This window comes from Branchiostoma lanceolatum, chromosome 1, assembly GCF_035083965.1.
Source record: "Branchiostoma lanceolatum isolate klBraLanc5 chromosome 1, klBraLanc5.hap2, whole genome shotgun sequence".
NCBI lineage: Eukaryota > Metazoa > Chordata > Leptocardii > Amphioxiformes > Branchiostomatidae > Branchiostoma > Branchiostoma lanceolatum.
The window spans coordinates 4,768,789-4,785,228 of record NC_089722.1 but is presented as its reverse complement, the minus strand read 5'-3'; the positions used below and the strand labels follow the sequence as shown (position 1 = coordinate 4,785,228).

At 38.6% G+C, this 16,440-nt stretch overlaps 1 protein-coding gene across 3 annotated transcripts in view; it reads left to right on the top strand.

The window, feature by feature from the left end:
* Positions 1–16,440, top strand: part of LOC136430497 (ribosomal protein S6 kinase alpha-3-like) — a 65,125-nt gene that overhangs the window by 34,172 nt on the left and 14,513 nt on the right. For all 3 annotated transcript variants that reach the window (XM_066421175.1, XM_066421184.1, XM_066421192.1), the window contains 5 exons: positions 7,306–7,412; positions 10,099–10,136; positions 11,203–11,342; positions 11,767–11,837; positions 15,517–15,605. In XM_066421175.1, the coding sequence (XP_066277272.1) occupies positions 7,306–7,412; positions 10,099–10,136; positions 11,203–11,342; positions 11,767–11,837; positions 15,517–15,605 (445 nt within the window). The remainder of the gene's footprint in view (positions 1–7,305; positions 7,413–10,098; positions 10,137–11,202; positions 11,343–11,766; positions 11,838–15,516; positions 15,606–16,440) is intronic.

Here is a 16,440-nt window from a genome sequence, read left to right as displayed (position 1 = left end):
TGCAAGTTGTCATTATTTTGTGCCAAGGATTTTGCAAATGGCAGATTGCAAGTAGGTATTTCCTGAAGCCCTGAAGTTTAATTTTATTGACATCAAATTTTTCCATAACCCAGAACCCCCCTGCAGGCTTCTAGAGCTGTTAGTCAGTAGACTTCAGTAGTGCATGTACATGTAGACAGTATGTTTTCATTTTTAATTAATATCAACTACCTGACATGATTTCTTTAACTTATCTGTAGATTTTTGAACAAATCATTATTGATCTGCAGCAGCTTTTGATTTATTTGTTTGTTGTACAATTAGATGTTCTTACTCTGAAGTTGTGGTCTAACCCATATTGTTCTTTTTAATTAGATCTTGAAACTTAAGCATATTTTCATGGTTTTCTGTATGACTGCTCCTCCATGAAAGCGCAAATATTCACTTCAAATGTCTATCTATACTGTACTGCAAAATCATTTCAATCAAGAACTTTGAAAATAGCAAGTACGGTACACCCTTCCTTTGCTATTTGTACCTTAAAAGTAAGTCCCCACAAAATGCACCCGTTCCCAAAATCATGAATTTCTAGCCCAGCTTCTGCTTGTGTTCTGAATTGATGGTGGCAGTTTTTAAACAAAGTGGCTTTTAGCATTGATGTCCACTCATGGAAGGTGCTAGACAATTAACACTGATTTTTACACGGCTGGATTTGTACAGTAATTTACAAAATGGCTTTCAGGACTGCTGTCCATTTTGGGGATGTGCATTTTGCACATTAACTGGTACATTACCGCCATGAGGCCATAACAAATTGTTTCATTGGTTTCTTTACATCCAAAGTAAAAGTCAAGCGAGAGAATGATATGAAAAATTGAAAAATGGAACTAACTTGATTCACCCAAACTTTGTAAAATATACTTTTTTTCTAACTATCCCCTATGACTCTGTTGTCATGTTGGTCTTTTAGTTTTGCTTTCTCTCTTTTTTTTTAAAATCCAATAACCAGGAAATTGAATTGGCTTGCCCGTAACCTCCATTTTGGGATGCCAATTTTACACACTACAGGTACATTTGCTGCAATTACTTTCTAATAATGGAAAGTTAATGAACATCATCATGTTGAAAGCAAAAACTCCCAGGGGTTGTTGACAAAATGAAATTTTGGATGATAACAAACACCTCATATTACCATGAAATATTTCAAGTTTTTCTAATTTCTTGGCAAAATATAACACATGATAAAAATGTCCATTTTACTTAACATAACATGCTCCACTCTCTGGCACATTCCATCCTCGGGTCCTGACTTTCCGCCATATACCAACGTTCCCTTTTTGCCAGCCAGCTGAAGACATTTCGATACAGGCCAGCTCAGACTTCACATCCTGCCTGTATCAAGTTACAACTCAACCAGAGAACATGTTTGAACACCACACTAAGGAAGACAAACATGCAGACCAAAAATAATTCCTCAAATCTTATGGAGGTAACAAGAATTCAGCCAAAAACAAAATGGCCACACTCAATCCAGTTGCAGCCTTTTTAAGGGCATTTCGGGTGAGCAACACATTCAGAACTCATGGAACTCATCAAATCATGGCTTCTAGTTCCAAAAGGCAGGGCCAGAACCACTGGACTGTGCATGCTACCTCTAGGACACTTAGTCAGTTAGTTTAGTACAGGATATTCTGTTCAGCACCAAGGACAGGGTAATGCAGGGACAGAGAGGTATGACTCAGAATAAGACAGATCAAAATTAAACCTTCAGGACATGTGTAAAGTTGCAATCCCCTATCATAAGTTGGCAACTTGGCACACAGATCTATTATATATACACTGTCAGTTACGTTGGGATATAAGCTCATAAGGTACATGTCACCACAGAATCAGTGCCTGTGACTGTGAGATGCCCTGTGGGGCACTCTGATAGCTTGAGGATGATAACTTTATAATTGCACAGATTGCAATTGGGAATAGAATGTCCCTCAGTGTTGAGCTTAATCTTCAGTTGGCACAAGATCCAGTATATGCTGTCTGACGATATTGCTTACATTTGATCCTAGATGTGCAAAATTTCCTTGTGGATATTCTGATAGCTCACCACGTACACTTTAACTGCTCTGCCATCTAACAAAGTCCCTGTTGTTGAGCCTTATGTTCATTTGGCACATGATCCATTATATGCTGTCTGACAGTGTCATTTGCAATTGAACATTCCTCTGAGATTCTGTTTTCATGTTGTTTTTCCAATCTAGCATTTAAAAAAAAAATTATTTTATTCCGTTAACCAAGAAAATAAATTGGTGTGGCCTAGGTAGATAAGAATGCCCAGTGTCTTTTTTGATACCTCACGATGGTCACTCTAATTGCGGTACCTGATATTCGTAACAGAAAGCCCCTGACGTTTTCTTCAGTTGCCATACGATGCAATATATACGCTGTCTGCCTGTGACGGTCACAATTGAAACCTATAAATTGAACTGCCCAGTTCGTATTCAGTGGGACACAGGTCAATTTTATTCTGTCAGTCACTATGGGAAATAGACATGTACTATTGGCAGAGAGTAATCACAAAGAAATGCCCAGTGGCTATTCTCATAAGCTCGGACGATGGTCACTTTTAATTTCACCACCTCATAACAGAACTTATCTTCTGTACCTGTCGGCACATGATCCATTATACGCTGGCTGGCTGTGACAGTTACAGTTACAGTTGATCCTATAGCTGGATAAAAATGCCCAGTGGCTATTCTGATAGCCTAGCGATGGTCACTTAATTGCTAAAACATGTAGCAAATTGTCTCTGCCGTACCCCTATCTTTAGTGGTACGCTGTCTGCCAGTGAGTCACTGAAACCTATAAATTGAAATGCCCAGTTCTTATACAGTGGCACACAGGTCAATCTTATTCTGTCAGTCACTATGGGAAATAAACATGTACCAGCAAAGAATACAAGAATAATGTTTTAGTGGTTATTCTGATACTGATAGCTGACGATGGTGACTTTTAATTTCACCACCTCATAACAGAAATTATCTTCTGTACCTGTCAGCACATGATCCATTATACGCTGGCTGTCTGTGACAGTTACAGTTGATCCTATAGCTGGATAAAAATGCCCAGTGGCTATTCTGATAGCCTAGGATGGTCACTTAATTGCTAAAACATGTAGCAAATTGTCCCTGCTGTTTCCCCCATCTTCAGTTGGTACGCTCTCTGCCTGTGACAGTCACATTTGAAACCTATAGATTGAAATGCTCTGTGGTTGTACAGTGCCACACAGGTCAATTTTATGCTGTCAGTCACTATGGGGAAATAAACATGTACTAGCTAGGAATGTGTAAAATAAATTGCCCAGTGGCTATTCTGATAGCTCACAATGGTCACTTTAATTTCACCACCCCATAACAGAACTTATCTTCTGTACCTGTTGGCACATGATCCATTATTCCCTGGCTGGCTGTGACAGTTACAGTTACAGTTGATCCTATAGCTGGATAAAAATGCCCAGTGGCTATTCTGATAGCTCAGCAATGGTCACTTTAATTGCACAACATCAATAACAAAACGTCCCTGCAATTTTTCCTTATCTACCTTCAGTTGCCACATGTCATGATCCATTACACACTGTGTGACAGAGTTAGATTCATTTTGAACCTTAATGGCTATAGCAGGTTAAAATTGCCCAGTGGCTATTGTGATGCTTGTGATGGTCACTCTAATTCTGTAATTGCACTACCTTGTAACAGAAATAGCGCCTGCTGTTTTCCCTTATCTACAGTTGGCACACGATCCATTATACGCTGTCTGATTGTGTCAGTTATAGTTTTGAACCTAGATGGATAAAATGCCCAGTGGCTATTCTGATATCTTGCAATGGTCACTTTAATTGCTCACTCTCGTAACAACATTTGTCCTTACTGTTTCCCTTATCTACAGTTGGCACATTTACATGTACGTTGAACCTAGACAGATAAAAATGCCCAGTGGATATATACTGATAGCTTGCAATGGTCACTTTAATTGCTCACTCTCGTAACAGCATTTGTCCTTACTGTTTCCCTTATCTACAGTTGGCACATGATACGTTATACACAATATAACAGTCTCAGTTACAATTGAACCTAGACAGATAAAATGCCCTGTGGCTATTCTGATAGCTTGCAATGGTCACTTTAATTGCTATACTTTACAACAGAGCATCCCTGCTGTTGTTCCTTTAGTCTTCAGTTGGCACACAATCCATTATACACTGTCTAACAGTCTCAGTTACAATTGAATGAAGATGGATACAAATGCCCAGTGGCTATTCTGATAGCTTGCCATCACTTTAATTTTTCTCCTCCATTTTCTCGTATCTTCAGTTTGCCCCGAGATCAGTTACAGCACCGATAGTCTGTCAGTTACAAGCTCAGTGATGGAGATGTGTATTTGACGTTGAAAGGAGCCACAGTGGTGTACATGTACCCTAGGGGTCATTCTGATAGTCAGTGATGGTCACTTTGATTGTACTCCCGTGTATCAAAACTGCCCTGCCTTTTCCCTTCAGTTTGTACCCAGATCAGCTACCTACATGTACATGTATAGGCAGTCAGTTACAGAGCTCATTTTCCTTGGACAGGAGCCACAGTGGTGGGCCCTAGGGGGCATCCTGATAGCCTAGTGTGGTCACTTTAATTGCTCGATAACGGGGATGAAAATGGATCCCAGGGGAAAGGCTGGGGTAATTTTTACTCCAGGCTATGCTTTAGAATATAAAACCCCTGCTTTTCCTTGAGGCAGTTTGTGACAGTTTGAGGTATATTCGACATATAATCCATATAAATGTTTTTCTTCTGACAAGGGATTTCATATGTGGTGAAATTTATTGTAAAATGTCTACTCTCATCTCCCAAATAAACATACCCCCCGGAATAAACATACCCCCTGGACAAATCTTCAAAATCTAATAAACGTACCCCCCGGAATAAACATACCCCCCGGAAATTGACCAAATTTACAGATAAACTGTGTCCATGCTACTTCTGTCCGAAGGAAAGAAGATGATTAGCCGGTTCTCTTTATTCATTTATTGACTATTTATGCCTGTCTGAGGACCATACCAATTAAGTGTATAACTATTGAACAGAATAACTGTACACATCTTGTTCAAATTATAATATTCCTTGCCGCTTCAAAAAGATATACTGTAGTAGCAATGTTGAAAAAATTGGGCATAGGTTCCCTGCTAACCGGGGGCCAACGGTGCTTCAAATTCAACAAGTTAAAATGTACATGATCATTGATACATGCATTTTCTGCTTGGAACTTGAAGCAAGTAAATTGTTGTATATACTGACATATAAACAAAACATGAAAAGTAGTTGCCAAACTTCTCAGTTCACTTGGATGGGCAACACTTTGAAAGAGTGGTCTTTTTCTATACAAATGTATCAACATTTAGAAGATGAACAGAAAATTACAATATCCTGAATATATGGTCATCACATGCAGGTATTACTTATATTTTGTAAATGATAGAGAAAAGGAAGACTATGACAATCACAAGTCATGTATATGATGTAACTTTTTGTCTTTCCCAACTTGCCATTTATCTTCTATGCCTTCCATATAGAAACATTGATTTGTAAACATTACATGCCACAAATCATTGTGTTGTGTCAAGGACATTTAATATCATATAATATCAAAGACAATATTATATAATGTTCTTGGCTTTTGTTGTTGCAATCCAAATAATTAAAAATCTAAAAATTACCCTTGTATGTATCATTTTGAGAAACTAAATTGTCAACAAATTTGTGAGAAACCTCCTGAAGGCTTGTTACAATGTTGCCACAAACTACAGGGTTCTCATGTTACATGAAAGGGTGAGCTATAGACAGTGGCGGCGCCACAGACAGAAAGGGGCGGGGCTAACAGAACGTACACTCATGTTCTTAGAAACCTCCGGCATTCTTTCTGTAGGGGAGTGATCTTTTTTCAAGCATTTTTCAGTGATGATAATGGTGACTAGATTGCAATTGATTTTTTTATATAGACTAAGGTATTAAAAGTCTTTTTGCAAAACTGCAAAAACACATTTCTGACAAAGGCAAAGGAGTTTTATTTGTAGATCAGAAAGAGTTGTTTCCCCTTCTTGGAAGTGAGATCTTCCAAAACAAAAACATTCCCACGGACTGTTACTGCCGGGTGCGTTACCGTGGCGCTTTTCGAAGGGCTAAATTTTCATGTTTGCGGTAGGATTGAAATGTTTTGATATACTTTCAAAGTAATTATAAAGTTTTTGATGCTAAGACACAGTTTTTTGTGGTGTTATTTTTATATTTTCATTTTGGGAAAGACTGTATCTCACGTGAGTAGAGTAATGTATTAACGTTACATGCGTAACGTTACTTGAAACACTTTGCGCGCTGTCATATATTGGTTTCTGGTCAGCATGCTTTGGTTTACGATGTAATGAGACTGCTAAAGTTGTTCATATTAAAAGAATTGCATTTCAAAACGTCAGTGCGGCGTCTTATTTTCGCCCAATAACAACGTTGACTTTGAAGTGTTACGAGTTCCGCCAGGATTTCACAAAGGCCGGGTCATAGCGGCAGGGAATATTCAACGCCGCTTGGCCGGAAAATAATGAATTATGAGCAAAAATGCCGGGGAAATATTGGCAGGAAAACCCAAACTTTGAATTCTAAGGGGATCCCAGGTTTGCAAAACTCAAATTTTCCAAAAAATAATAAACGTACTGTCCAAAATAAGAACGTACTGGGTGGATTTTGAGGCTGAAAAAAATAAACGTACCGGTACGTTTATTTGGGAGATGAGAGTAGACCTGTAGCAGACCCTAATCCATAATTCCTGTGTAAGAAAAATAGGAAAAATAATACACCTGTGTACTTAACTGTAGCATTGTCTGCTTTCAGTTTGGAATGTCATCTTACTAAGTTTTAATAACTCTATTTTTGAAAAGCTTTTCAGTATCTTTCAGAATTCAAAATGACTATTTAATGTGTTAATCACTACTACACAGTGACACTCATGTACATTTTTGTCAAAGTCCAGATCTCAGAAAAGGTGGTGATTGAACAATGGATTAACCAAATTGCGTTGGTGTGACACAACGGTTAGAGCGTTGGGCTCAGAACCAGTAGGTGCCGGGTTCTTCAGCTAATCTGTCTGAAAGTGAGCCAAAAAACACACTAAGGATTTGGTTACCAATGTGGCAAAACCTAGCACATTTACCACGCAGAACTGTACAATCTTTTTTTTCTTTAAACAATGGATTTAACCAGGGTCCTTAACCTGAGTCCTTCCCGTGTCCAGGTGATGTTCACAGAAGAAGATGTGAAGTTCTACCTGGCGGAGTTGGCCCTGGCGCTGGACCATCTCCACTCTCTGGGCATCATCTACAGGGACCTCAAGCCGGAGAAGTAAGTACATTCAAACTGCCCATTGGAAGACGTCCACTCAGGGGGCTGATATAGTGATAAAATCTATTGAATCATTCAATTTTCATGTAACTATTGTAAAGTTGAAGTGAGGTTGTGTTACCAACATATAAGAAGGAATTGATAATGAGAAATGAGTGATTTCAAGAGGGAGCTAGTACTGTAAATACAGAAATGTTTGCGATGGTTTTATGTTCACGGTTTTCGCGGCGACCGTTTCGCAGCGAACTTAAAATTACCGCGAACATATCTGTCCAATACTGTAGCAGTATGTGACTATAGCGCTGCCACAAACTTAAAACCACCGCGAACACCCCATTTTTGCCTTAGCGTGAAATAAAAACCACGCAAACTTAAATGCATTTACTGTATTTGAAAACATTGCTCTCTCCGTGGTGCTGAACCCATGTGTTGTTAAGTGCTTTCCAATGGTTGAATGTTAGAAAGTTGGAGACTTTGCTAGATGGATGTCACTTTCAATATGCAGGGCTCGAAATAGTGGGTGCATGTGCACCCAGTGCACCCAAAATTGGAGCTGTGCACCTAATTTTTGACTCTGGGTGCACTGGTGCACCTATATATTTTTGTAGCCTATAGGGTTAAGGTACTATTGTACACCAGTATACAGAAAATTCTTGAAATGTAAGTATAAAAACAGCATGATAACTTTTTGCTGTACTTTATTTAATGTATTATTTGTTTGAAATTTTGAAGTTAGCTATAGAATTACAGATTGAAGTTCTTAAGAAAGGCAGCAGCGTTAAACTTTGTTATTATGTTCTGAAGAACATTCAACTTTATTTTATCTGGTGCACCCAAAATTCTTTCTGTGCACCCAATTTTTTGAGTTGGGTGCACCAGTGCACCTATTCCCAAAGATGAATTTCGAGCCCTGATATGTGTAAGTATAAGATATTTTATTGTGTATTCCGTATCACCCAAGGTATCAGCCTGACTGCAATTTGACATGTGGCAGGGCTTGGACTGAGGGTGATTTATTTATGTCATAGTCCACCCGAAAAAAAAACACATTTCAATGTGAAATGTGCCAGAAGTTGAGAAAAGTTACAACATTCGAATTCTGTGTCCAAATTTTCGACAGCGGAGCATGGGAAGCGCATTTGAATTATTTGATGGCAGCCCGTGAGATACAAGTAGACTCCCATGGGATACCTCGGGGACAAGGATATACGAGACTAAGAATTTTTCACAGAACTTTCAGATCAACACTAGTAGTGGATCTGTTTGTGCCCTATTGGATGCATATACATGTAGGTAGACAGTCAATGAGTTAGTGATACTCTGTTCAGCACCAAGGACAGAGTAAGAACTAGTGATGGTTGGACAAGCAAGATGAAATTGCAACTTTAACTCTAGTGTAGACCAGGACTGGAACTAGCAGTTGGCATCCTTCTATCTTATGAAAAGATGGTATTGTACCTCTTTGAGGCATTAACTTCTCTCTCCCTCCCTCTCTCTCTCTCTCTCTCTCTCTCAAGAATGTTGATGCTCTAAGCTATCATTTACACTGACCTAGTTTTGCAGAATTGGCTATGCAGGTCACACATTCGCACTAAGTGTACATCTTGATGAGATTTTACACACTAAATGTTCAAATCCCTGAGTGTCGCGATCTGGGATGTCTCTTGTGGAAGGATCCTAAAGAAGCATTAAGCCATTGTTGACCTACTTTACAGTTATCATAATCAGGGTTTGAAGGACCCACCTGCAAATGTGCAGAAAGTTGTTAAGATCGCTGTTAGAAATATACTAATTGCAAGTGGGTATTTTTTAGCTCTGTATTCAATGTACAAGACTTAATTGGAGTTTATTAGAATGTAACTATCTCTTTTAGCTGTGTACCTAAGTGACAGCTATTCTTCGAGGAGAGAAAACAACATATAGGCAGGGATCTTCCTAAAGAATAGAACAATGGCCCTCCTCCAATATACTGTAATCCCAGCATCATCATAATCATGTTCAAAAATAGGGTTTTCTATTGACTATCAATTCTTCTCTAGAATGCAATTTTAGGCAAGCTGTGAAGCATAACTCCTAAGTAATGGTCTCCACTTGTATTTGAAAGTGCAAAATAATAGAGGTTTCCCCCCCCAACCACCACCCCCCCACCCCTAGGGCGGGGGCCATGCCCCACTGCTGGAACATTCATTTGTGTGTGCAGCCTTGGGTGGTTTCATCCCTTAAGCTACATCATACTTTAAATTTCTGGGGATATCTCTGATGTAATTTATGATTTAGATGGAAAATCACACATTGCCTTTAAATCATACTTGTACATGTCTTTGACTCACTGTTGCAATTTACAGTTGTTGCGATTTAAGTCGAAGTACTGATTGCCATATTTTAAGTCCTTAACCAAACTTATGTGGATAAAGGTTAGACATCCAGGTAATAAGATACGCAAAAAAATGTTGCTCAAGCAACAGGATAAAATTTTAGAACAGTCGGAAACAGTATCTGCTGTCTTTCGTCAGTGACTGAAGAGCTATAGATGCTGTCTGAAACGTCTGACTGTTTGAAAAGTTTTATCCAGTTGCTTAGGTAATTATTTTTGGCAAACTGGTGGTTGTTTATTTGTGATATACATCGTAATAAAGATTAGTAGTTATGACAGTGCCATTGATTGTTTTATCCTTGTTCCCATCAGTATTCTTCTGGATGCAGACGGACATATCAAGCTGACAGGTATGGCAGCAAAGAATCTTAGATAACTTTTCCCCCAACAATGTAATATCTGGGCTTGAAATACTATGAACCCAAAATTCAGGCTGTGCACCTAATTCTTTACTTCGGGTGCATGTAGTCAAAGATATTTGTGTAGAGTAACATACATATTAACATAATATTGTACACTAACATACTAGTATACTGTATAATCTTGACATAATGTCATTTAAATGTCAGAAAAAAATAAGAAAACCTCGAATGTTGTATTACTTGTTTACAATTTTGCGGTTAACTATCCACTTTAGAATGTGGATTCCGTTTGTATTGTGCCCCAAGATTTTTTTCTGTACACCTAAGTCTTAATGTTACAATGTAGGTGCACGGTTGTATCCATTCCCAAAAATGAATTTTAAGCCCTGTAATTTGTAACAGACTGAGTGAGTCATTTGCTATATTAAGCATACAATCCAAAGGCGTACATTGTGTCAATGACCCCAAGCTAGATATAGCCACTATGTCAAAAGATACTGGGAAGGAAGTGCCCCAAATGGAAACATGTCCTGTGCAGGGTATTTATTCTTAGCACAACTCCAGGATGTGACCTTAATTTGTAGACATGTTTATATAAATGTTGCCAAATATAACTCTTTGCCAGTTCAAAAGGGATTAAGTTTCTTATTAGATAGTTGGCAAAAACGAAATTAGTTAATGTTGTTCAACTTTGCCTATTATGAGTTCATTCCATGTTTTGTGATGCATAGAATTTATAAAGAATCCCCCCCCCCCCCATCAAAATGTAAACTGTTGATATCTATACATGGCATTGTAAATATTTGTGATTGTCCTTACATTGATCAGTCTTACTAAGATAAAGATCAGGTCCAACACTACTAAATTTAGACTAAGTAAGATAATCATACAATGAACATCTAAATCATTATTTTTGATATTTCATCGTAAAACAAAAACAATTTTGAAATGCGACATTTGTAATGTTCCTTCAATGGATTTAACTTTTGGTCGGTATGTGTGAAAAAAATTAAATGTTCTTCATCTTGCCATTGTTGAACTTTTTTCCCTTCAGATTTTGGGCTGAGTAAGGAGGCTATAGAGGACAAGAAAGCGTACTCCTTCTGTGGGACGGTGGAGTACATGGCTCCTGAGGTGGTCAACAGGAGGGGGCACAACCACACGGCCGACTGGTGGTCTTACGGAGTCCTTATGGTGGGTGTTTGTTTGTTGGTTTGTTTGGTAGTTTCTGGTGACACCATAGCCGCAGAGCATTTTTTTACTGTTATCCCTTTGTTGCAGATGCATCTGCACACCAAATGTTGTCATAATGTAAAATTTGGTAGAATATTTATATGGTAACACATGCTTTAAACGTCTCTTGCTAAATGGCTTGCTCAACCAGAACTGTACAAGTTACAGACCAAGGCAGCTACTCTAGAATTCACTATTGATAGGATATATGATTATTGTATATCATTTGATTGCTATGTGTACAGTCTGGATTTACAACTTCACAAAATGACTTGATCTACATGTTGTATTGACAAATGGTTTATAAGATCACAACTGTATCAAAAAGAATTACTTGTTAGGACATTATACAATGAAAATGTAATATATTTTTTCCCCGCTGCAGTTTGAGATGCTGACGGGTGCCTTACCATTCCAAGGACAGAACAGGAAGGACACGATGACAATGATTCTCAAGTAAGTAGTAATTGTAAGTCAGGCTGAACTGATTCAATTTGTCGGTTCTCAGCTATATGATAACTAGGGGTGGATACCGGACCTGAACCTGAATCTCTGGACCTAAACTTGGACTTGGACCTTATTAAGCCAAATCGGTAATCTACCCCTAATAATAAGTATAATGCTGAATTGGAATATGAATAATTCAACATCAAGACAGAATCTGTCAGGGGAAAGTCTATACCTTGTTGCATAGTTTCAGGGAGCACATAATATTGAAGAAAAATATAGAATATAACTGTTACTTACAGTCATGGTGTATTCTGTATCACCCAAGGTTCCAAGGGTGATGCGGTAGACAATATTTATTTTAAACCCACCCCAATATTTATGTTATACCCCCCCCCCCCCCAGAACATTTCAATGTGAAATGCCACAGAAGTTGAGAAAATTTTATTTTGTGTCCTCGCAAAAAAAATTGTATACGCAACAACAGCAACGTCTGAATCCAGTATTATTTGACAGCGATACACATGAAGTGTATTTGAATATTAGAATATAAATGTGGATGATAGATGCAGGAAGAAGCCCATGTGATAACCTAAAAATATCCTCTGGTCCGGAACATCCTTCCTTATCAAAAGTTTTCCCAGCCAAGGTATGACATAAATTGAAATTGTCATGATTGTGGTATGATCAAGTTCAAGTTTTCCTCCCAGACTTAATACATCATACCTTTATGCTTCATTCTTACCTGAAAATGCCCGAAAACCAAAGATATAGAATATAGCTCTGTGTGTCCTTCAAATATTCCTTTTGTCAATCAGCACAATTAAGGATTCCCAAACCATCAGGAGAAATTGCCAACACATGTACACAAGTCAATTACCTACTCTGTAATATACCGATAACGTTCCTTAGAATGACTTGCCCTCAATTTTTCCACTCACTCTGTTCCTGCTGTCAGATTTATACTCTAAAGACATGAAACTGGGCACTTAAGAAATCAATTTTGTGAAGCTTGAAATCTGTTTTGGGTAATATGTGTACTGATTCATCTAACCTTAGACTAAACATTTACGTGTGCAGGCCTAGGAAAAACTTTGTTACGCAGCATAGAATGAAGAATTAGGAACTAAGCAAAGCCTAATTACAAAGTACGTAGCTTGTATCTAAGATTCTCTTATCTACAAATATAGTGTGTAACTTCAAATCTGGAATACACCAATTTTTGTTCTGATACTTAAATGTCAATAACATGCTGCGTCACTGATTATAAATATGTAACCCTGAACTTACATGTACATGTATGTTGCATGCACAGTCAAAAATGAGGTGCACAGCTCCAATTTTCGGTGTACAAATAAAATGCATGATACATTTTTTTTGGTACTTTTCATGCACCCAGTATTTCCAGCCCTACCTTAACCCTGTAATATACTGATAACGCTCTTGAAACCGACTTGCCGTACATCTTACCACCCACTCTCTTTTCGCTGTCAAATTTCTACCGGTCCCCAAAGCCATCATTACATGAAACTCAGCAATCTTCGCCCTGTTACATCAATTACCTGGCGTCTTTGATGACTAATCTAACGACAGTTAAAGCTCTTGTTGCCAGAGGCATATAATTACCTTAGAAACAGGATTCGTATGACATGATTACGGACGCCTTCAGAAGAAATTGGCTTTTCATTGAGACAGTATGGAGTTCTAGTAAAAGCTTTCAAATCACTGTGCAGGGATCGAAATTCTTTTTGGGTGCGCTGGTGTAGACATTTGCCTACACAGAAAAGTGTTTGGTGCGCTGTAAACATTCATGTGAAATGAGGCGGAATTACAAACCTCACTGTCGCTGTTCAGAGGTTGAAGCTGAAATTCTATATACACATAGCTATACAACAAACTGTTAGGTTTTACCTTTTTTGCACTTAAATGTAAAGAATATGCTTCATTATATGTGTTTGACATGTATATAGTACCTTTAGGACTGGTACTTTAAACAATTATTGAGCCGGCACCACTACACCCACAATAAAAGAACTACAAAGCTTCAATTTTATTTATTCATTTCTGTTTTCCTTATATGGGGTAGGCGCGCTCAGTGCTTAACACGCTACTTTACATGCATGCCCTGTACAAATTTTTGGTGCTAAAGAAAAGTGTATTACATGTATGCACTCAGTATTTCCAGCCCTGCTTTCGAAAGGTGACCCAGATAATGTACAGGAAACAGGGATAACGCAATTATTCCTGTCAGAAAAATGGAATTCTTAATGCCATCAGGAGGCGAAACTCCCTCCTGCATCTTTCCATCGTGGTCGGGACAAATTTCATCCCCGTTTGCCCTGGTGTCGCCCACGCGTTTATTGAACAGGAAGATTCGGCTTGACGAGTAGTCATCAAAATTTATGGTCTGCTACCCCTGCAAGGCCAGGGCAATTCATTTCCTTGCTTCTCAGACCAATTTTAACTTACCTTGATGAAGGTTAGATATCCAGGTATAATAGGACACGTAAAATAACAGTTACGCAAGCCAGTCTGGATGAAATTTTGAAATGGTCAGGCCTTTCAGACTTGCTTTTCAGACCAATTTTGTATGGTGCAATGGCCTAGTTGGCCGAGTGCTAGCCTTGCATACGGTAGATCTTGAGTTCGATCCCCAGCCCAGTTGTACCAAACTCTTTAAAAATGGTGCATACTGCTTTTTCTGCGTTAAAAGCACTCAGCATTTGGGAAAGGTTATGATTGTTAAACACACACACCTACCAGTGGACTGCTGTAGTGATTGCACAAAGTTGTGTGGCCCAAGGGCTACTGAAACAGCTTTCCCATGCACCATCTGGTGCAGGAACTACTTTAACCTTTTTAACTGACAAATTTTCTGTCGATGAACATTAGACATCGAGGTGATAAGATACGCAAAATAATTGTTATGCAAACAACTGGATAAAATTTTGAAATGGTCAGACATTTCAAACAGCATCCACTGTCTTTTGTTAGGGACAAAAAGGACAAACTGGAGTTACCAGATTTTAAACCAAGACGCTGAATTGATACGTTAATGTCGAGGTGAAGACAATTTGCAGATGGTTCTGTTTTCATGCTAACATTCTTAAATTTAACACTTTTTTTCAAATCCAGGAACCGAAAATTTAATTGATGTGGCCCTATACTGCTCATAAGCCGTATTAATGTGACTGAGCGCAGTTCAGACACTGAGAATTTAGTCAAAGATGATCCACAAAGAACTCGTTTAAATAAGATCATTGAACCGGAAAACGTAGCAAACTTCAATGGGATTTAAAGCTCATTCTGTATTCATAGCCCCATTAAGAAGGGCATGATAGTTAAGGCCAAACTAGTGAAACTTCTTGGTTAGGGAAGCCAAAGAACTGGACACATAAAAACCCATGTATAATAGGAATGTTCCCCCCCCCCCCCCTCTTTCTGGCCAAAGCATGAGGCTTTTTCGTTAGCTAGCAACTTGCAATATGGCTTTGTCAATGCTTGCATATTTAGCTAGACTTATACAATATTCTGTTTTTTGGGTTTGACTCTTGAGGCTTTTCATCTAGCTCTGGCTAGTTTTTTATTTTATTTTCCATGGCTAAGCTTGACATGCCACTACCTCGAATGAACAATGAATGAAAAGCGAAAACTTGTGGTAAACATTGTCTATTTCTGCCTTCTCCAGGGCCAAACTCGGCATGCCCCAGTTCCTGAGCCCTGAAGCGCAGAGTCTGCTGAGGATGCTGTTCAAGAGGAACCCACAGAACAGACTAGGTATGTTAGCTGTAGTGTGAAACAAACACCCTATACAAAAAAAATTACATTTTGTATTCTATAGACCCCCACGTTTGCAGCTGGAAGCGCAGAGTATGTAAATCAGTACAGTAGTGCTGAAAAACCATCAGTTTTTAGTGCTTCTCTTCTCAATCAGTGTGGGGTTCTTAAACGTGAAGTGATTTAACGCTCTGTTGTTATGAGGACCAAAATTAGTTTTAAGCACATTGTACATTTAGCGCTGCTTGACAGAAAGAAGCTTAAAACAATTACTATAATTATTAGACATTGATGAACAATTTGAATTCACGGTAGGGAGAAAATGGAGTGTTTACAGTGTCCTTAACTTAAGTTTGCTGTTGAAACAAAAAAAGCAGGCAGGACACAAAACAAAGTAGTTTCATGGTGGTTTTAAATTTGTGATGAAGATTAAACAACCGTGAACTTAACTGCATTTACAGTACGAGTCTTAAGGTTTCATACCGTCCTAGATTATCCCCCAAAGACCGACTCCCAAGCTCTTCCATCAATAAGAAATGGTTTCCAATTGGTGTAATCACCGAATTGGGAGCAACGGCCGCAATTCAATCTGGGCGAGGGTGTGTGGGTGGAACGCCCCATTAAGGTTATTACCTCAAGTTGGTTCTTGGACATTTTGGGGGTCAAAGTAAACTCAGGGAGGAGACCAGATGAAATACATGTAAGGCTAGGGCAGGGAGGAAAACTTAAATCCGACTATAGTTGTCACAGCTGTCTCCAGTTTTAAAGATTTTCCGTCCCACTCATTTTTTGGGAGACCATGTTGTTGATTAGTGTTCAATCTGTCATTTTAAGT